General features: G+C 53.5%; 1 protein-coding gene across 4 annotated transcripts; it reads right to left on the bottom strand.

Annotated features, from left to right (window-relative positions):
- Positions 1–2,545: 2,545 nt before the first annotated feature.
- RBCK1 (RANBP2-type and C3HC4-type zinc finger containing 1) lies at positions 2,546–21,118 on the bottom strand. Of its 4 annotated transcripts, XM_087445465.1 has the most exons (13): positions 21,095–21,118; positions 20,460–20,548; positions 19,349–19,493; positions 13,165–13,258; positions 12,862–13,060; positions 11,584–11,705; positions 11,322–11,495; positions 10,003–10,277; positions 8,967–9,078; positions 6,202–6,381; positions 5,319–5,417; positions 4,794–4,937; positions 2,546–3,789 (listed from the first exon to the last, which is right to left on the bottom strand). In XM_087445465.1, the coding sequence occupies exons 2-13, from the start codon at positions 20,479–20,481 to the stop codon at positions 3,709–3,711; spliced, it is 1,647 nt and encodes a 548-aa protein (XP_087301591.1). In that variant the 5' UTR covers positions 20,482–20,548; positions 21,095–21,118; the 3' UTR covers positions 2,546–3,708. The 4 variants fall into 4 exon arrangements, with proteins under 4 accessions (XP_087301591.1, XP_087301592.1, XP_087301593.1 ...); XM_087445466.1 differs by lacking the exon at positions 21,095–21,118 and having other exon boundaries at positions 10,117–10,277; positions 20,460–20,993; XM_087445467.1 differs by lacking the exons at positions 19,349–19,493; positions 20,460–20,548; positions 21,095–21,118 and adding an exon at positions 15,127–15,240.
- Positions 21,119–21,412: the final 294 nt, after the last annotated feature.

Genomic DNA, 21,412 nt, shown 5'->3' with positions numbered 1-21,412 from the left:
CCCCATACCCTGCCCTACTCATCTCTGCCACTTGGCTGTTCCTGCATTGCGTGCTTTATAATAAATCAGTAAATCTAAGTAAAGTGTTTTCCTGGGTTCTGTGAGCCCTTCTAGCAAATTATTGAACCTGAGTGGGGTTGTAGAAACCCCTGAAATTGTAGTTGGCCTGGCAGAAGTGTGGGTACCTGGGCCCCTCAGTTGCAGCTGGATCTGCGGTGGGCAGTGTGGTGGCACCGCGCCTTTTAACTTGTGGATCCCATGCTTGCTCCAGGCAGGGAGTGTCAGCGCTGAATTGAATGGTTGGACACTCGGTGTTGAAGTGCTGTCAGAAAATGCCGCACAACACGCAAGGCTGAGGGAAAATGGTGTCAAAATAACCGCTGAATGTGTTTTGTAGAGAGATGGAGTGGCCGAGGTCAGTGGAAGGGCACGGGGGGGCTCCTGCCAGGGACAGCTTCGAGCACTGTGGAAGGGAGTGGGGACTCGCTGCAGGCGATTTGCGGGAGAGGGTGGGCCATGACCAAGACTGGGTTTGGAGGGAGTATTCTTTGGTGGCATGATGGCACATGTGTTACTTCCTGGCTGTGAGAGCCTCTGCAAGTCACAACGTCTCTGAGACTCACTGTCAGTATCAGTAAAACAGGGATAGTCCCATCCCACATGGATGGTTTAATGAAGTGATGTTGGCGAATGCTTTACAAACTATGAGGTGGTGCAAGTGTTTTGATTCCATTTCAGGGGACATTTATCGATCAATAAATGCCTTTAGCCAGCCCCGCACTTGGGCCCCCCATGCTCATCCTGGGATTACGTGGTGACTGAGAGAAAGAATAGGCCAGAGGCTTCTGCCAAATCCATCCCAGAGATGCTGGGGCCTGAGGCTCAGCCTGGCTTTCTCTCTCTCCCCTGCCGGCCCCTCTGTGTTTTCTGCGGCCTTGTCCTGTCCTCACAAAGGCCCTCTGCTTGCCGGGCATCTTCTCTCCAGGCTGACGCATGGTTGGAACTTGCGCAGCAGCCTTTGTGAGCCCAGAAGGCTGTGGGCTTGCCTCCAGCCTCCTGCTCTTTCAGCGAGTGGCTTTCCTGGCAGCCCCGACAGTAGAGGAAGACGCGCGTCAGCTCTGGCGCGGGCCGTGGGGCCCGTCCTCCACTTGCTGCCCACAGCAGCCGCAGCTGCTCTTCATCTGAGCAGTGGGCTTCCACTGGCCTTCCCCTGCTCCGGGAGAGCAAGAGTCTGTCACCGAAGTACGTTTGGGACTTCCTGCTGCTTCCTCAGGCAGCTGGTTTGTCCAAAGCCCATGGGGGTTTGGTTTCAAGTCTGCCCTGAAGAGTTGGTGCTGGGCTCTCAAGGTCTGGGGCCTGGCATGGGGTGACCCCTTGGGAGGGGGAGGCACCTCCACTTGACTCTGCCGTAGGGAGCACTTGAGAGGCTGCCCATCTTACATCCTTTAAACGCTGGCTGGTGCATTCAGTATGGTGCTGGAGGCTGGAACCCCCCGACGGCCCCCACCCCTCCATTTGCACTCCTGACTCTCCACGTGGCTGCAGCAGACTAAGACACACTGCCTGGGTTGGCACAGATGAGCGGGCCGAGTGAAAGATGGCAGCCAACGCAGCCCCCTCGGCCTGACTTGTGATATAGCCATGGGTAAAGAAATACTTCATTAATACCTCTTACTACTCATTGGGAAAAGCATGGTGCAACGGCGCTGGAAAGGCCTCGGTGTGGGTACTGGGGGTGACAAGGACTGTGGTGACTGGAGGGGGTAAACCCTCATGAAGAGCGACCATCACGTGACTCTATCGTTCCTGCCAAGTGAAAACAAGGACCCAGAATTACCAAGCTTCAACTTTTTCAAGAGAAGCTAGGCATCTAGATTTTAATCTAGTATCTCTCCATTTTAAAATACTGGCAACCAATTCAAATTTCTAAAACAATATTGGGTGAACTGGTTACAGCCTGGGGCTTAGCAGTTTGCACCCTCTGCACCAAGACAATGATCTCTGCTTTCCTCTTGTGCCCAGGCCCCTGAGGGACGCCAAGATGGGCCCTGGCAGGAGAGGGAGGAGGGAGGAGCTGGTAAGAGCGCATCCACCCCGATCCAGGCCCCATCTCCCTCTCCTGCAGCCCAGCTCTCCTCATCTTGCTCTGTTTCTTCTCAATCAATCAGTGGCTCTGCCCGGCCCTTCCGGGGAGGCTGTCCAAGCGTGTCCTTCATCAACTGTGACAGTTGCCATAAGCCAACACTGGCAGAGCAGGAAGGCACTCATGTTCTCTGATATCTCCGCTCCCAGTGCCTGGCCTCAACTTCTTTGAGCCTTGACATCCAAGGACAGGATGGCAATGCCTTTCCAGGGGCTAGAACATGTCCTCCCCGCCAAAACCACATGCCCCACTTCTGGAGCCTGGATCCCAGGCCTTGGACCCTCCCCCACCTGCTGTAATGATGATCCACCTCGGGGCTCAGACAGTGTGTGGGCCATCAAATACCAGATCTCAGCAGGGGAAGGGGGTGAGTCACACAATGCAGTGAAAACATACAGAACAGACACCCAGAACCATGTTTTATTCATCTCTGACCAGCACAGAGCCGGGACTAATAAATATCGCTGGACCAATACTGTCCCATCTTGCCTGAAATGTTAAAATTAGGATGGACAATCTCACCCCTCAATTGCAGCCGCTTCTTCTGTTCTGAAATGTCTGTCCCCCAACCCTGGATGCCCACTGAGAAGCAAGAAGGGAGCAGCAAGCCTTTCCCGCCAGCCTGTAGCTGCTGCCTCAGCCCCTCCCTCCCTAAAAGCCCACACTGATCTGCAGACCCTGCTTTGTGGACCCTCGACACACTGCAAACTCCACCGGTCCAGGTCAGTGTTAACCCAAGAGCATCCCACCCCTCCAACTGGGCACAGGGGTGCCAAGTCTGGGGCAAGGATCCTGGTGCTCAGTCCCACCCTCGTTCCACCACTGACAGTGGCCGATGTAGCAACTTCCTGCTGTGATTCCCGGAGAGCTTGGGGTCCCGCCTGTGTGTCGAGTCCCAGCCCATGACCCTTTCACTCCCCCTCAGGGACAGCACACACACCCCTTCCTGCAAAAACATTTTAATTAGCTTACACTGGCGGCAAAGAGGGAGATGCGGAAGCTGGACCACATGGGCTGTGCTTTAGAAACTGCCAGGTCTCCCTCCTGGCTCTGAACAGGATTAGCAGCAATTCTAAGAGACCCCAGGCCTCCGACAGCAAAGACAGAGAAAAGTCACCCCAGAAAGCTGACAGGCGAAGTGGTAGGCTGTGAGCACAGCGGCCAGTAGACGGTGGCAGAGGATGGGGGAGTGTGGACTCAGGCAGGGCTCTCTGAGACTCCATTCAGGAAGGCCTCTGGCCAGGGCTGTGTTTAAGGCTGGGTCGGGCAGAGGTGGGAGCCAAAGAGAAAAGATGCGAGGTCTGGCGGGCAAGCCCCAGGGGAAGGGCAAATGCACTGGGGCAGGTGCAGCCCTGGACAACAGCCAGCTCGGGCGGGGCCCAGCCACACCCACAGCAAACACCCGTCCACGCAGCTCAGGGGCCTTGGCCTCTGCAGGACCCCTGTCTCAGCCAAGGACAAAGGTGTCTCCCAGGCCAGAAATCAGAGCCAAAGCACCTGCCCTGTCCCACAGCAGCTTGCGAATGTGGGCCTGGGGTCAGCATGGGGACCGGGCCATCCTCAGCTCAGTGGCAGTTCTGACAGCTGGGATGGCAAGGAATCCCATTCACCCGGCAGCGGCAGCCCCCACTGGTGTCTCCTGGGCCCTAGAGGATGGGGGAAGAGAAGAGAAGGTCAGGGCAGTGAAGACAGCACGCCCCCCTGTGCTATTCCATCGCACCCCCAAAGTAGTGCACACTGCCACTGCAGGCCTTTGCTCGGGCAGGTCCCTCAGCTAAGAATGGCCTTCCCAGCCTCAGCTACCTGATGGAGGCAGCCATTAAGGCCTTTCTGGGCTTGCACAGCGCCCCCAATTACATGGTCTCAGTCTACCCACCCCTAGACCCAGAGCAGGGAAAGGATCTGAGAGATCTTTGCATATCGTGGGTGGGTCAGCAGCACACTGGCAGCATAAAAAAGGGCAGCTTTCTCTGCCTCCATCTGTCTTAATGTCTGCCTGTATATAACAATGAGCCCCTAATGCCAGGAACACACCCCTAATAATGACAGCTCCCAGATGCGGAGTCCTCACCATGTGACAAGCACCCGGCTAAGCACTTCTGTGGTATTTTTTCATTTGATTCTGACAGCAAACCCTGCTATCATCTCCATCTTTCAGAGGAAGAAACTGAGGCTCAGAGAAGGGCATAACAGCCTAAGCACACGGCCAGTGTGTGTGCCAGAGCCAGGGACCCACGCCACTGGACTCCAGCTGACCCCTTAATCACTGTCCTCTAGGGTAGGGGCGGCAACCTTTTTCTGTAAAGAGCCTGGCATTTTAGGCTCTGCGGGCCGTAGGGTCTCTTGCCCTTGTAGCACAAAAGCAGCCACGGACAGTATGTAGATGAGCGAGCTTGGCTGCGCTCCCATCAAACTTTTCTTATGGCCAATGAAATTTGGATTCCATATCATTTTCACATGTCATGAAATATTCTTTTGAGCCTTCTCAACCATCTAAAATGTAAAAACCCTTCTTACCACACAAGCTGTACAGATACGGGCAGTGGGTTGGATCTGGCCTGGGGGCTACACTTGTCCAATCCCTACTCTCGGGCAAGGCGCACGAGGGCACCCCCCACCACTACCGGCCCTCTGCCCCCGGAGGACTCACCCGGGGGCCCCAGCGCGGGCCCTTGGTGACCCAGCAAATCTCGGTGTGGCAGACGGTGCAGCGGATCCAGTCACAGCCGTCCTTCTTCTGCACCACGATCTGGCACTGCGGGCAGTGCATGGCCTCGCCCTGCTGCAGCATCGACTGGGGCAGAGCAGGTGCTGACCTGGGGCCAGGCTGGGGCAGCTCCCCAGCCCGCCCCGCTCCCCGGGCCCTTCCCCACTGCGAGGGAAACTGTCCCCCCCGGAGCTGTGCCATCACTCTCCTACGCTGCCCCACCCAGGCCTGACTGCATCCGGCCTCCTCTCCTGTGTTTCCGCGGCTTCCTCCCTCCACCGGGACTCTCCTCCTGTGGCCCGCCATGGGACCACTCGTCCTAAGGCCCATCTCTGGATGGGGGTGACAGCCAGGAGGAGGTCAGAGCCTCCAGGCCTGGCTGAACCACAACCCTGTCCAAGAAGCTCCCACCCCCCGAGAGTGCCCAGAACTCAACTCCCCAGGCCCTCAGCCCTGCCCCAGCCTCACCTGTAGCATCTCCGTCGTCTGCCGGGCGGCTACATCGTTGTGAGCCCGCAGGGCCAGGTCATCCTGGTACTCCTTGCAGTTCATCTGCTCGTGGATGGCCTGCCTCGGGGCGAGGGGCTCGAGGTGAGAAGGCCCCCCAGGGGGTTAAAAAGCCACGAGAGGTGGGGGGCAGAGCAGGCATCCACACAGGCAGTTACTGCCAGGGCCTTGCTTCGTCAACCATACACCCATCCTACAGAAGAGGACACTGAGACCCGGGGGTGATGCCAGGGTCGTCGCATGTGACGATAATAATATACACCTATTCATTTTAAGTCCTGATGGGCACAGAAACCCCTACCCTATCTTTCCCCAGCCTGCAGCCCCTTGTCCCTAGACAGGTTGTGGGCCCGACGCTCTAGACTGAGCTCGCTTAGGCTGCGCCCAGGCTCAGACCTAGCCACTCGCTCGAGACCAGTCTCTTTAGTGGTCAACTACTGAGGTGATGGGGGCAGGGCTCAGTTCAGGACAAGGGTTGAGACTCAGTCTGGGGCCAGGGCTGGGCTTGGTCTGGGACTGGGATCAGGGTTCAGTCGGATGCCAGGGTCAGGGCTCGGTCAGAGGCCAGGGTTAGTGCTCAGTACTAGGCCAGGGATCAGTCTAGGCTGAGGTTCCATCGGAGGCCAGGTCTGGGACTCAGGGTCAGGGCTCGGTCCAGGGTCAGGGCTTGGTCCCAGGCTGAGGCTCAGTTCAGGGCCCAGGCCAGGCTCCGTCACTGACAAGCAGCTCTAAGTCATGCCGACCAGGCCAGTATGCCAGGTCCCTTCCCAGGACAACGAGCTCTGAACTGCAGTGAGCTCCTGGCAGGACTGGGGTGACGAGGCAGTGTGGGACCACTCCCCACCTTGCAGAGCAGGCAGTTGACGTGGGAACACACGGGGCAGGTGAACTCGTTGACGTCGTCCTCAAAGAAGCACCATCCCTTGCAGTCGGGGGTCTTGCAGTGGTAGCTGAAGGCACTGCGGTTTTCAGCGATGGAGACGCCCAGGTCCAGAAATCGCTGGTAATCCTCTGGGGTCAGCAGCTGCCAACAGACCACAACTTGGTTGCTCGGGGCTCAGAACACCGGATATGTGGCCTCACTGCCACCAAATATCCTCCAGGAAGTCCCAACCCATAAGGTCCAACCCAGCCCTATGCTCCTTTCTTCACATCTCCCTCAACGATTAAAAACTTCATTCAAAAGTAGATAGAAGTTCTGGAGATGGATGGTGGCGATGGTTGCACAACAATGTGAATGTACTTAATGCCACAGAGCTGTACACTTAAAAATGGTCAATTGTTATGTATATCTTACCACAATAATAGAAAAAGGAAAAATGGACAAAAATAACAGCATGCAATGCTGAGGAAAGTGTGGTTAAACTAGTATCCTGGTACAATGTACTCTGAGGAAGTAATGTGGTGATAATGTTTCAACCATCCCAAACTTTTCTGACCCTTTGGGACTCACTCCACTTCTACAAGTTTATCCTAAGAAAATAATACGTAGGAAGGAAGAGATGTTCCTTGAAGCATTCCTTGCAAACTGAGAAAGTGGATTATTAAAAGAAGAGGTATAAACAGGAGATATGCCATGGAGATACGCCATAGAGATTTATAATAATCTTTAGAGAGATTTTGTAGCAAAATAGTAAAAGCTATTATTACATCTATGCTGGTTACGATGAGGTAAAAATCATGCCTGTGTTCTGTATCTGGACTGGGTGGTGGTCACATGAGTTACATTCATCCAAACTCACCCAACTGCTCGCTTACAACAGGTGCATTGTACTGTGTGCAAAGTATACCTTAGTAGGGTTGATTTAAAAAGGAAAAAAAATCATGTCTGCCCAAAGACACCAAAGGAAACAGAACATGCAGTTGAGGATTTCCTGGGATGGCGGGGTTGTGGGTGACTTTTCTCTTTGATTTCTGCTCTGGTTCTGTGTGGTTTAGGCATGTTTTTGGTAAAAACCACCTCTGGTGCATTACTCTGCTGATCCCTGCCCCTTTCTCTCCCTGCCACACTTGACCCTTCTGAGGTCACTCTGAGGCTCTGGTCAACTCCCCGGGGCTCCGGGGAAGCATGGGGCCTGCAGCCCCTGGGCATGAACTCTGGCCCCATCACAATGCCCCTTAGCAGGGGTGGACCGCGGAGGGAAAACTTCTGGGCAACGACTGTGGGTGCCGGGCCATATGGGATGATCTCTGTCTTGGGGCCTCTCCAGGCCTGAGTGAGGGGGCCTCAGCAACCACCTGGAGCTGCCCTTCTAAGACGCCCCCCAGACGACAGGGAAAAATGGGGCTGCCCCTAGTGCAGGGCTGAGAGTGACCAAAGTTCCCCCTTCTGCCCCTCTTTTGCCTGAGGCAGAAGCCCTTGAGCTCCAGGAAACACCTGGTGAAGTCAGGGGGTTCTCAGGAGAAGCAGGGCATAGGGAGAGACAGGAAGGACGAGGAGAACCGGGGCTCTTGTGTATGTGCCTGAGGGGTCTCCCATTTGGACCTCAGCCACCTTGGGCCCTGCTCCTGGAATCCCAGATGCCCAGTTCCAGAAGGCCATTCCCCAGCAGTTTAAAAACCATGAGTCAAGCCCAACAGCCTACTTTACAGATGGGGAAATGGAGGCCCAGAGAAGGGAGAGGACCTGCTCAAGATCAGCAGCGGTCAGGGAGGGACTGGATAAGAACAACGTTAATAATAGTAACAACAGCACGCACGCACGTGTATACATCACAGCACCGTGACGGATGGCTGGAGTAATGCCCGGCCCCGATTTATTCGTGTCTCCCTGATGCCACACCCTTGGGTGGTCCCTCCCACGTGGACTCTGGGCTTGAGCGTGCGACCTGCTCTGGCCAACGGGACGCCAGCCAGTGAGAAACGAGCAGAGACCAGGAAAGCACTCCTACACGGGGGCCCCACCATCACGTGTGCAGGCCCTGGCCAGCCTGCTGGGGGACAAGAGAGCAGAGTGGAAAGAGGCCCAGACATCCCAGCCATCGCAGACCAGACCGTCATAAACCAGTCCATGACAGCTGACCCACCAGCTAAGCCCACAGGAAGTCAGCCAGGCCCAGTCTGGACCAGAAGAATTATCCAGCTAAACTCAACTCAAATTACTAAGTTGCAGATTCATGAGCTAAATAAATGGTGGTTGCTTTAAGCCACTAAGTCGGGAGTGATTTGTTACACCGCAAAAGCTAACTGACACAAGGGCTTACCACGTGTCAAGCTCTACTCTAAATTCTTTACACATATTCTCTACTATAATCTTCACAACACGTGAAACAGAAACTAACTTTGATCCTAACTAACCAAGATGAGAAACCGAAGCACACAGAGCCTGAGTATCTGGCTTGAGGTCACCCATGCCATCTGGCCGCAGAGTTGCCCCACTCTTAACCCCTCTGCTGTCTTTCCTTCATAAGGATGGTTTCTTTACCAGCTACTTCCCCCAGTTCCTGTCCTGCTCACTGCTTGGGCCCCGAGCATCCCACACAGGGAAAGCTCTCGATAAATGTCTGCTGTCTGAGCCTGGCGCTCCGAGCCAGTTCCCACCTGCCAACTCAGGGTATGCCCCCATCCCCCTCTCCAGCAGCCTGTGTCCTAACCCCCCTCAGGCCTTACCGCCCGGATCTCCCTCTCCAGCAGCTTGCCCGAGCACGAGTAGGTGTTGTCAATGAAGGGGCAGGCGACCTCGGCCTCCTGGCTGTTGAGGATGGTGCCCTGCAGACACTCCCTGGGGGAGGGGATGGGTGGAAGTTAGGGTCATCTGAACCCCATGCCCCAGGACTCCACCCCTCCCACCTCGAGGCCTGGCCCCAGGTGGGGCTCTCCTCAGTACCTCCCTTCCTTCCTGTTCCTCCCACCAACCCATCATCATGGCCTCCACTTCTGCCCACCCCACTGCCACCGCCACTGCTCCGGCCCAGGTCCACATCAGCCCTCGCCTGGAGGACTGTAGGAGCTTCCTCACTCCTCACCCCTAGACTACATCCTCAACGCTGCGGCCGCATCCTCACGGGCAGCCTCCCATCCTGTCCCACGCCAAACAAATCTGAAGCCCTCACTGCGGCTCACAAAAGCCCGGTGACCCGCCCTCCCTAACACCTCTGCTCCAGCCGCACTGACCCCTTGCTGCCACAAACAGGCCAGGCACACACCCACGCCAGACCCTCTGGTCTCCGCTCAACTGTCACCTCCCTACAGGCTTCCCTGACCCCTCCAGGAGCCGGGCCCCAGTTGCTTTAATCCACTGGCATTAGCATTTGACACAGTTTACAACTGTATCAGTGATTATTCACTACCCTCCCCCTCCCCACTGGAATGGAAGCTCCAGGAGGCGGGAACTGAGCTCTTTGGTCCACTCCTGGATGCCCAGGCCCAGCACAGCCCCGGCGCCCACTGCTCCCGCTGAGGAGGCGGCCACGTTCTCCACAGCCCAAGGACCGACGGGCCAGGAGAGGAGCCTCAGAGAGGAGAGACTGTCCACCGGCCAGGCTGCCAGCGCCAGGACCTCGTGCCCTCGCGTGGGCCTGGGCCGGTCGCGGTGAAGGGCACACAGGCTCTACAGCCAGAACGCCCGAGCTGTGCGGCCCTGAGCAAGCCGCTGGCCTCTCTTTCCCTCATATCCTCCTCCGCAGAATGCGGCCAGAGGGCCTACCTCGCAGATTTCGTGGGTGTCCAATGACGCAAGAGCACAGGGCCCACCCCTACCAGCCCTCCGTAACTGGCGGCCGGACAAACGCTGGGTGCTGGGGCGGGGTGGGGGCCGCACCTGCAGAAGGTGTGCAGACACTCCCGCAGCACCACGGCCTCGCCGGGCCCCAGCACCGAGTAGCACACGGGGCACTCGGTGGGCTCGGTGTTCAGCACCAGGCTCCTCTGGTCCAGCTGGACGTGCTGCAGGTAGTTCCCCTCCTGCTGCTGCTGCTTCCGCTGGGCACACGGGGCGGGGCCGCGGGGCGGGTCAGACCAGAAAGGGGGCGGGGCCGGGGAGTCAGGATCCGGGGGTGGGGGTGGGGGGCCGGCAGCCAGGCGGGGAAGCTGGGGCAGGGGGCGGGCCAGGCAGGGCCTGCCACGGGGGTCCAGCCAGGCCAGGCGAGAGAGCGATGGCGGTAGGGGAAGTTAGAGGGCCAGGGCCTGAGCAGCGAGTTTGGGGTACCAGGGCAGGACTGGGGCCAGGAGGTGGCGGCGGAGCCGGGTCAAGGTCACAGACTAGGTCAGGGGTATGGGGCAGGCGGTGATAAAGCTAGAGAACAGCCAGGCAGGAGAGAGGACAGGACGGGGCCGGGCCGGGCCAAGGTTGTAGATGGGACCAGGAGTGAGGTCACGGTCGGGGTGGGGCCAGGACAGCACTGGGTCCCGGCGGAATGCAGGTGTGGGATGAAGGACGTCCGATCAGAATGGGGGAACACTCAGGGTCAGGTATGTGAGTGATCAGTGCGTGTGTCACCGAGAGGGGGTGGGACTATGGGAGAGCAGGACAGAGGGCAGGGTGACCTCCTAGGGAGCCGTGAGGGGCAAGTCCAGGGTCACAGGAAGTCAGAGAGGGCCACAGCTAGAGAGGGAGGGGGCTCAGGAGTAGCAGGGTCCAGGGTGAGGTCATGGCTGAGTGGAGCAGGAACTAGGTCACAGGCGGAAGAGGGGGGGCGGATGGGGGCATGGTCAGGGTCACCACTTGGGTGTCGGGGTCACAACCAGGACACTGTGTGCACAGTGGGTGTGTGTGTCAAAGGTAGGGGCGGAGCCATAGCCCACGTAGGGGCAGGGCGTGTGGTCACAGGCAGGGAGCAGGGTCTCAGCGACAGGATGACCTCCAGGAGAGCGGGTCACAGTCAAGTGCAAGGTCACCGCCAGCGGTGTGGTCATGAGGGGAAGGCAGCAACGGGAGAGGAGCGGCGGTGCGGAGGTGCCTCCCTGCCCGGCCTACGCCTCCCCCGGCCGGGCTGCAGGTGTCTGTCCAGGGACTTCCGCGCCCACCTGCTGGTACTGGCGCAGCGCCTCCTCCTCGCCGGCCAAGCGAGCTCGCTCCTCCTCATCGGGCTGGTACGAGGCGGGGACCTGGTAGGCCTCGGGCCGCGCGCGGCAGCACATCTCGCAGCCGGGCCGCGTGGGCTTGTTGATGAAGGTGCAGCCGGGGCACTGCCAGCCCACCTGCGGGCGGAGCGGCGGTGAGCGAGCGCAGGGCGCCGGGCGCGGGGGGCGCGCATGGAGGTGGGGGGCGCGCACAGGTGCGGCTTACCGGCGGGGGCTCCGGCGCGGTGGCGGGCTGTCCCGGCCTCGGCTCCTGGGGGGCCCCGGGCTTCGGGGGGGCCGGCTCCAGGGGTCCCCGTGGCTGCAGCGTGAGGTCCTTGAAGCCCAGATCTGGGGAGGAGCAGCCCATTTCGTCCACACCCTGAGCCAGCTAATCCTCCTTCTATCCTCTCCCTCCTCCCTGGAGGAGTCTCCACTCGGTCCGCTAGCTGGGCCCAGACCTGGCTATGTCTGGCTCCCACAGGGTCGGAGTCCCTCCTCCACCCACGAATGCTCCTGTGCCCTCCCGGCTTAAGAATCCTGCCTCAAACCGACACCCGTGCTCCTGAAGTGATGCCCTGCAGGGACAGACAACACTTCTGAAGCGGTTTTGCCAAAATACTGAATCTGAATCCACTCATGAGGACACGTGGACAAAAGACCAAGCTGGCCTGGGCTCTTCAAACGTCACTATCAGCAGAGTCCAGGGAAGATGGGGACCCAGGACTGAGAGAGGCTCAGTCCTCAGTCTGGAGGCAGGCTGGCAGACGGCCACGATTTTCACTATAAAGGATGATAGTGAGGCAACTGGTACAATTTAAGTAAGACCTATAAATTAGATAATGGTACTGTATCAGTGTTAATTTCCTAAATTTGAAAGTTGTATGTGGTAATGTACAAAAATGACCTTTTTTCTTTTTTAAGGAAATACACACTGAAGTGTCTAGGAGAAAGGGACACTATGTCTGCAACTTACTCTCAAAACAGCTCAGAAAAAAAGTATTTATGCATATACAAATAATTTTTATAAATAATTTTATAGAGCGAGAGAATGCTATAGCAAAGCAAATGTGATAAAATGTTAATATTTTGGGGGAATCCACATGAAAGGCACATGGGAATTTGTTATACAATTCTTTGTATAATTTTGCAACTTTTCTGTAGGTCTGAAATATTTCAAAATAAGAAGTAAAAAATGTAGACTAAAGGCTAGCTATTATTATCATCACATCCAATTTACAGATTTAGAACACTGAGGAGCAGAGACAGGGAGGGACTGTCGCGAGGTTACACAGCTGATAGATGCCAGAGCTGTGACAGGCCTCAGCCCCTCTCCCCCAGGCTGGCGGGTCTCAAACAGTTCCCTGCAATGGCTCCCTCCTGGGGTGTCCTTTGTCCTCTCTTCCTCACTAGGGATGGGGTCCTCCCGGCAAGCCCCTGACCCAAAGGCCCCAGGCTCTGCTCCCTCCCCCCCCCACCCTCAGGTGAGCTCAGGAACAGAGCTCACCTTCCAGCATCCGCAGCTGCCGCTCACGCTGCAGCTCCTGAGGGTTGAGCGAGGTGTTGCAGGCCGACAGCAGGTAGAGGTAGGCGCTGTCGCCGTGCCGCCGCACCCCATGGGAGTGCAGGGTCTCCTGGTCCCGGGCCAGCCGCTGCCCTATCACCCACTGCTGCAGGCTTGGCGGGAAGCCGTAGTCCAGGAACACCTGGGGGTCACCAGGAGAGGAGAGTGGGAAGGGACACCAGAGTGGACAGGAGGAGCAAAATGGGAAGCCCCCGCCCTGAGGTCCCCTTTAGCCTCCTCACTCACCATGTCCTTAAGGGACGCCACCGTCATATCAGGGCGCACCGTGAGCCAGATGGTGACAGTGTGCATCTGAGCATCCTCCACGCTCACCCACAGCCTGCGAGAAGAGTGGGGGTGGGGCAAGGGCTCTGGCCGCAGGTCCGACCTCAGCCACCAGCTACAGGCAGGGACACGTCGGCACACCTGTGCACGCACCTGCACGTGTGTACACACACACAGACGCACGACCCCTTAACTGGGTTAGGGGCCTCTCCCGGATTCCCACACCCCTGTGCTTCCTCCCTGATCAGAACCCACTGCTTCAGCCCCCCAATGGCTCCACACTGCTCTTAGAATAAAATCCAAACTCACTGTGGCACAGAAGGGCCTCCGGGGTCCGGCCCTCCCTCGCTCCAGCCTCTTCTATCTTTCTCTCTCTTGCTCCTTAGCCAAACCACCAGCAGTTATCATTTACTCGACGCCAGGACCCTTCGAAGTACCTAACGGTATTAACTCATTCCATCCTCTCAACAAACCCATGAGGTGGGTACCGTTGTTATCCCCATTTTAAAGATAAAAACACAAGGCACAGACAGGTCCTGTGACGCTGCCGAGGAAGTGACTAATAATTGTTAGAGGCAGGATTTCGATCCAATGCTGATCCTTCTCAAGGATCCTCGAACATTTTTGGAAGACCAAACAATGAAAAGGAAGGGCAAAGATGAAAAAACAGAACTGATCCCAAAGGAAACAGAGATAAATTAGGGTGCAGATCAATGACAGTAAAGTCCACTTAGCACCTTCTAGAGAGATCTGGGAAAACACTGCATTCATTAGGCAAGAAGCAATTAGAAAACAAGGAACAGCTCCTGGACATTGAAAAGTGACTCCCAACTAACCTAACCTTTAGTTCACAAGGAAAATGAGAGATATGAAATGACACCATGAGGAGGCAAGTAATAAATCCAGAAGGTGGGAAAATTCTGGAGGTGAAAGACCAGGTTTCTTAAAAAAATGAAGGGCATAAAAATAGAGAAGGAGGGGCCGGGGCCATGGCTTAGCGGTTAAGTGCGCGCGCTCCGCTGCTGGCGGCCTGGGTTCGGATCCCGGGCGCGCACCGACGCACCGCTTCTCCGGCCATGCTGAGGCCGCGTCCCACATACAGCAACTAGAAGGACGCGCAGCTATGACATACAACTATCTACTGGGGCATTGGGGGAATAAATACATAAATAAATAAAATTATATAAAAAAAAATAGAGGAGATGGGGCTGGCCTGGCGGCATAGTGGTTAAGTTCATGTGCTCTGCTTCAGCAGCCCAGGGCTCGTGGGTTGGGATCCCAGGCATAGACCTATGCACTGCTCAAGCCATGCTATGGCAGTGTTCCATATACAAAATAGAGGAAGACTGGCACAGATGTTAGCTCAGGGCCAATCTTCCTCACCAAAAAAAAAAAAAAGAGAGAGAGAGAGAGAGAAGGAGAATAAAGGAGACTTAGAAGACATTAAGAAATACTATGTGTTGACCTCATTTGGCTCCTGATTAGAACAAACCAACGATAAAGAGCATTAATGAGATAATCAGGGAAATCTGAATATAAACAGAATATTAGGGGATTTTAAGGAATTATTGTTAATGTTTTAGGTGTGATAATGGCATTGAGGTTATTTTTTTAAGTCCTTATTTTTTAAAGATCATATCAAAGTAATTATGAATGAAATAATATCTGAGATTTGCTTTAAGAGACTCCAGAAAACATCTTCACAATTCCTAACGATAATGATTTTCGACACCCAGCCAACTATCAATGAAATGAGAGGGCAAAATATAGAAATTTTTAGACATGTAAAGACTCTCATAAAAATTTACCATCTACTTTTCCATAGGAAAAATTTTTGAAATACAAGAAACGAGAATAGCTGAGTCTGACGCAGGAGAATGGAAGAAAACCAAAAGGAAATTAAACGAAGGACTAGATCTTAACCTTCAAAACATTTTTCTTCCAGGGCCGGCCCCGTCGCGTAGCGGGTAAGTGCGTGCTCTGCTGCTGGCGGCCTGGGTTCGGATCCCAGGCGCGCACCGATGCACCGCTTGTCAAGCCATGCTGTGGCGGCAGCACATATAAAGTAGAGGAAGATGGGTGCAGATGTTAGCCCAGGGCCAATCTTCCTCAGCAAAAAGAGGAGGACTGGCATCAGATGTTAGCTCAGAGCTGATCTTCTTCACACATACACACACACAAAAAAAAACATTCCAGCAATAGGAGTTATGAAACATAAAAGTGCATAAAGTTTCAACTGCACTACTTATTCTATGGTGAACGGTATTTCCATAATCAAAATACTATACATGCTATTTTAGTAGGTTTACGTTTTTAGAATCAACCTAGAGGCAAAGCATAGAAGCCTTAATTATAGTTAGAAAACAAAATCTAAAAGCTCTAACCTTAACACTAATAACAACCACAAAAATACGGCTAGAGCCCTCATACCCACTGTCATCAAGATCAGTAGTGTTCAGTTAATCAGAAAACTCGTGAAAGCAGAGAATCGCACAAACAGCTGCAGACAAACCTTAAACACTTAATTTTAACTGACAAGTCAGAAACGCACATTCACTGGCCCATCTCTAGGTGAAGGGCCACTGGCTTTTCTTTGAGTGTGAATCTGCCACCAGAGTTTCCATATTCTTGTTGTATGAACTGTATCCATAATACATGGTCCATGATTTCCAGAATCATCTTCTTTAAAGTGGCAAGCACTGAGACACTCTCGAATCACCTGGGTACAGAACGCTTCTGGATTTTTACCGTATTTTTACAACTATGTCCCCCCAAAGTGATAATTTTTTTTTGGTGACTCGTTTGTATTTGTCTTTCTAAAGCAATCAACTTAGTTTTCATAGAAACATTCTCTTTTAGCACTCATGTTTCACCGATTGATGTAACAGCTAATTAAATTATGTTATTACAATAACAAACACAACTGATATAAACAAGCTGGGTTTAGCAGTATGTTTTACAGCAGAAACCACAGTGCCATTTAATTTGGGGGATCAAGTGGAGGTCAACCTGGAGAGCTTCTCCTAGAACACCTTCACAAAAACCAGGAAGTCAGGAAAAGGTGAGGTGAGAGATGAATATGATAAAGTCCTCATTTTTCATAACAAAGAAACAGCACAGGAACTGTCTCAAGTCAATATATCAAGAAGTGGATATGTAAGTATTTTATTTAAAATCAAATGGCCAATTGATCTACAGATTCAACACAATCTCTATCAAAATCCCTGCTGACTTTTTTTGCAGAAATTGACGAGCTGATACTAAAATTCATATAGAGCTCAAGGGACCCAGAATAGCCAAAACAATCTTAAAAAAAGAAAGTTGGAGGACTCACATTTCCTGATTTCAAAACTTACTACAAAGCTACATCACTCAAAACTGTGTGGTACTGGCATAAGGACAGACATATAGAAAAATGGAATAGAAATTAAAGTCCGGAAATAAACTTCATATTTATGGTCAATTAATTTTCAACAAAGGTCCCAAGATGATTAAACGGGGAAAGAATAGTCTTTATAACAAATGGTGCTAGGATAACTAGATATTGACATGCAAAAGAATTAAGCTAGACCCCTACCTCACACCATATAAAAAAAATAACTCAAAATAGACCAAACACCCAAATATAAGAGCTAAAACTATAGAACTCTTAGAAGAAAACATAAGGGGCCGGCCCCGTGGCTTAGCGGTTAAGCGTGCGCGCTTCGCTGCTGGCAGCCTGGGTTCAGATCCCGGGCGTGCACCGACGCACCGCTTCTCCGGCCATGCTGAGGCCGCATCCCACATACAGCAACTAGAAGGATGTGCAGCTATGACATACAACTATCTACTGGGGCTTTGGGGGAAAAAAAATAAATAAATAAAATAAAATTAAAAAAAAAGAAGAAAACATAAGGATAAATCTTCATGACCTTGGATGAGGCAGTGGTTTCTTAGATATGACACCAACAGCACAAGCAACAAAAGAAAACATAGATAACCTGGAATTTATCAAAATTAAAAACTTTTGTGCTTCAAAGGACACCATCAATAAAAATGAAAAGACAACCCACAGAATGAGAAATGAAATATATAATGCAATATTATTCGACCATAAAAAAGAAGGAAATCCTGCCATTTGCAACAACATGGATGGAACTTGAGGGTGTTATGCTAAGTGAAATAAGTCAGACAGAGAAACAAATACCATCTGATCTCACTTATATGTGGAATCTAAAAAAAACAAATTCAGAGAAACAAAACAGATTAGTGGTTGCCAGAGGTGGGGGGTGGGGGAGAGAGGGAAATGCGTGAAGGTGGTCAAAACGTACAAACTTCCAGTTATAAGATAAGTAAGTTCTGGGGATGTAATGTACAGCATGGGGACTGTAGTTAACAATGCTGCACTGTATATTCAAAAGTTGCTGAAAGAGTAGATCTTAAAAGTTCTTATTATAAGAAAAAACAATTTGTAACTATGTGAGGCAACAGATGTTAACTAAACTTATTTCAAAACATATACATATATCAAATCATTATGTTGTATACCTTAAACTAATACAATGTTATATGTCAATTATATCTCAATAAAGCTGGAAAAAAAGATACGTCCACATAAAAACTTGGACACAAACGTTCATTGCAGCATTATTCCTATTAGCCAAAAAGTAGAAACAACCCAAATGTCCATCAGCTGATTAACAGATAAAGAAAATGTGTATATCCGTACAACGGATTATTTGGCAATAAAAAGTAATGAAGTTCTGATACATGCTGCAACATGGATGAACCTAGAAAACATGATGCTCAGTGGAAGAAGCCAGACACAAAAGGCCACATGTTGTATGATTCCATTTATATGAAATTCCCATATTATGCAAATGCCTAGAGATAGAAAGTAAATTAGTGGCAGCCTAAGGCTGGGGGGTTGGCGAAAGGTAGGGAAATGAGACGTGACTGCTAACGAGTACGGGGCTTCTTTACAGAATGATGAAAAGGATCTAAAATTGATTGTTGTGACAGTCGCACAACTCTGAATATACTAAAAGCCTTGAACTACACACTTTAAATTGCTAAATTGTATGGCATATCAATTATATCTCAATAAAGCTGTTAAAAAATCAAATAGGGGAGACCGACCGGGTTGCGTAGTGGTTAAGTTCACGCACTCCCCTTCGGTGGCCCAGAGGTCACAGGTTTGAATCCCGGGTGTGGACCTACGCACCACTCATCAAGCCATGCTGAGGTGGTGTCCCAGATACAAAATAGAGGAAGATGGGCACAGATGTTAGCTCAGGGCTAATCTTCCTCACCAAAAAAAAAATCAAATGCAGTCCACCAGGATGACTGAAAATCAGAAATGGTAAGACTATTGTCTTACTATGCAGCAGGGAAAAAAAAAAGATAAATACTCATGTTTATTGAGTGATTAACATGTGCCAGGCACTGTGCTAAGTGTTTCAGCATCAAGTTTAAGTCTCCTGGGGCAAAGACTAACAGTATCCACTCTCCATTCTCCTCAATTCTATTTGGATACCTGGCTATATTTCACAGCCTCCCTTCAGGCTGAGTATGGCTGTGAGAATAAGTTCTGGTCCACAGGAATTAAGTGGAAGAAGTGTGTGCAACTTTTTGAGCTGTGCTTGAAAGAGGAGTATGGGAGGGGGTGCCCTTCTTCCCTTCCTCCTTCCTGGCGACAAGAATGCTGATGTGACGGCTAGAGCTGGAACAGCCATTTTGGACCATGCAGTGAACCTGAGAATGGAAGCCGTGAATGGCAGAATAACAAGACAGAAGAAGCATGAGTCTCTGAGGACTATAGGGAGCAGAGCCTCCACATCTGGACTGCCTGCCATCAAACTTGTTTACACCACTGTTAGGTTTTTCCTGCTGTATGAGGCCTAACATCCTAATATACCTTCTAACAACTCTATAAGATAGCTACTATTATTGCCCCAATTTTAAAATGAAAAAAACTGAAACTCTTGAGAGGTGAAGTGACCTGCCCTTGAACTCACAGCTGATTAGTGACAGAACTGGGGTTTAAAGCTAAGTCTCCTGACACCAGAACCTGCCATTAAGAATAACTGTTCCATAGGCAAGAATATGATGCAGCCCACCGGGGTTCAGGAAGCCCTAAGTCCCTGGTCAGCCATGCACTCCTTACCTGATGTCCTTTGTTGGGGAGACCTCAGGCTTCAGTTTCACAACCAGGGGCATTCGTTGCTCTGCCAGCCAGGTGGCACACTGCATAGCCACCTGTTCATCCCCGCCTGCCACTGCTCGGGCGAGTTTCAGGGCCATCTCCTCGGCTGAAAACCAGCACAGTGGAAGCAGGTTAGCACAGGGTTTATTTTTCAGGAGCTAGGGGTGAGGGAGGAGGTGATCCTTTGTACATGCTGCTTCCTCTCTGTCTTCCTGGTGAACTCCTACATATCCTTCAGCACCCAGCTTAACAGTCCCTTTCTCTGGGAGGCCTACTCTGACATTCTCTCCCCCCGCCCCCGCGGCTCATTTTTCCCACATACTCCCAGGGTCTCCCATACTTCCATTCATTTATCTACACAAGCATTTACTGAGCTCCTACTGTGTGCCAGCCACTGTCCCAGAAACTGGGACTTAGCAGTGAATAAGATAAACAGAGTTCCTTTCCTCATGGACTTCCCAGCCCAGTGAGGAGACAGATAGTTAAGTCTAACGAGAGAAAAAAATTCAGATAGTGATCCACGCTGGCAAGGAAATAAACAGGGTAAGGAGATCAGGGAAGGCCTGTAAGGAGGTAACATTGAAGCTGAGACCTGAAGGAGACGCTGGACACATCAAGACCTAGTTGGGGAAGCATGTTCTGGGTGGAGAGCAGAGTAAGGGCAAGGGCCTTGGGCAAGAAATTGTTGGATTAGAACAGAAAGAAGCCAGTGCGGCTCTGGCAGAGTGAGCAAGGGGGCTAACGGGGGAAGACTGTAAGGTCCTGGAAGCCCGCAGGGCCTGTGGGCTACCCAAGGGCTCTGGGCTCTGTTCTAACACAGGAGCACAGGAGGGTTTCCGAGCAGGGTGGGGACACGGTCTGACTTATGTTCTACAATGCTATGCTGAGTAGCAGAGGCAAGAGGGGAGGCAAGGACCCCTGGTATTCAGGTCAATTGAGGTCTGTCACCCCACCAGCCGGGGAGGTCAAGATTAAAGGCCCCTCTCCCAGGCCCTTCTGGGCAGGGGAGGCCGGGTCCTGCCCGGGCCCCCCTCCCACCCGGAGTTTCCAGTCGCCTCCAGGTTGCGCCCACCTTTCTTGGTCTTCTCGTCCATCCGGCGTGGTTGCGCCCATCCCCCCAGGCGGGGGCTGCAGCTCCGGGGAAATGCTACCGCCGGTCACCTGGGAGAGGGCGGGCGACCAGGAGCAAGTCAGCCCGGCCAGGGGCCTCCCGCGTGGCCCGAGCCCTGTTTGTGCCTCGGTGTCCCCGGCGACAGTCGGGTAGCATCACAGCACCCGGGGACCGGGCCTGGGGTAGGGAACCGGCCGGGCCGCCGCGTGGGAGGTGCAAGGGCGGGGGGTCCCGAGCAAGCCCGCAACGCGCGACAGAGGCAACAGGACAGGCCTGGCGGGGACGAGATCCCGGGAGGGTCCCCACTTCTCCCTGCTGGGGGCGCCCCGCCGCCCGGGACTCCTGCCCGACTCCGTCCCCTCGCTGCGGCCGCCGGCAGTCTGGCGGGGGGGCAGGGGAGAGTAGCTCCGGCGGAAGAGAAAGTGAAAGTGGCGGCCCCGGAAGTGGGGCGGAGGATTGTCGCGGGATCCGGACCCCGCCCGGCGGCGGCAGACGCCAGGCAGTCCCTGTCGATCCCCGCCCCGCCCCCAGGCCCGGCGGTCCCGGGCGGCACCCCCCGCCCCCCGGGCCTGACCCCCACTCCGGGCCCCACTCACCCGCCGGGCCGAGCCCGCCGCGCCGCCGGAGGGGGCGGAGCCTGGGCGGCGGGGCGGGGCGGGGCCAGAAGGGAGGGCGGGCCTGTCGGCGGGGCGGGGCCTTGACGGCCGGGCGGGGCCTGGGCCGCCGCCGCTCCAGTGGGCAGGTCCGCTTCTTAGCTCCGTTTGCAGAAGAGGAAACGGAGGCTGTTTGTTTCTGTCCTGCTCGAGGCCGCGCAATCCGTGTTTGAATCCAGGCCTGGCGGGCTCAGGAACCCACCCTTAGCCAGCCGATGCTGCCTCTCGGCGGTCACTCTCCCCTTTTTATTGAATCACTAA

The sequence above is a fragment of the Ceratotherium simum genome, chromosome 21, assembly GCF_057802395.1.
Source record: "Ceratotherium simum simum isolate JZ-2026a chromosome 21, ASM5780239v1, whole genome shotgun sequence".
In the NCBI taxonomy this organism is placed as follows: domain Eukaryota; kingdom Metazoa; phylum Chordata; class Mammalia; order Perissodactyla; family Rhinocerotidae; genus Ceratotherium; species Ceratotherium simum.
The sequence above is the reverse complement of the archived record's forward strand: the minus strand, read 5'-3'. Positions and strand labels throughout refer to the sequence as shown.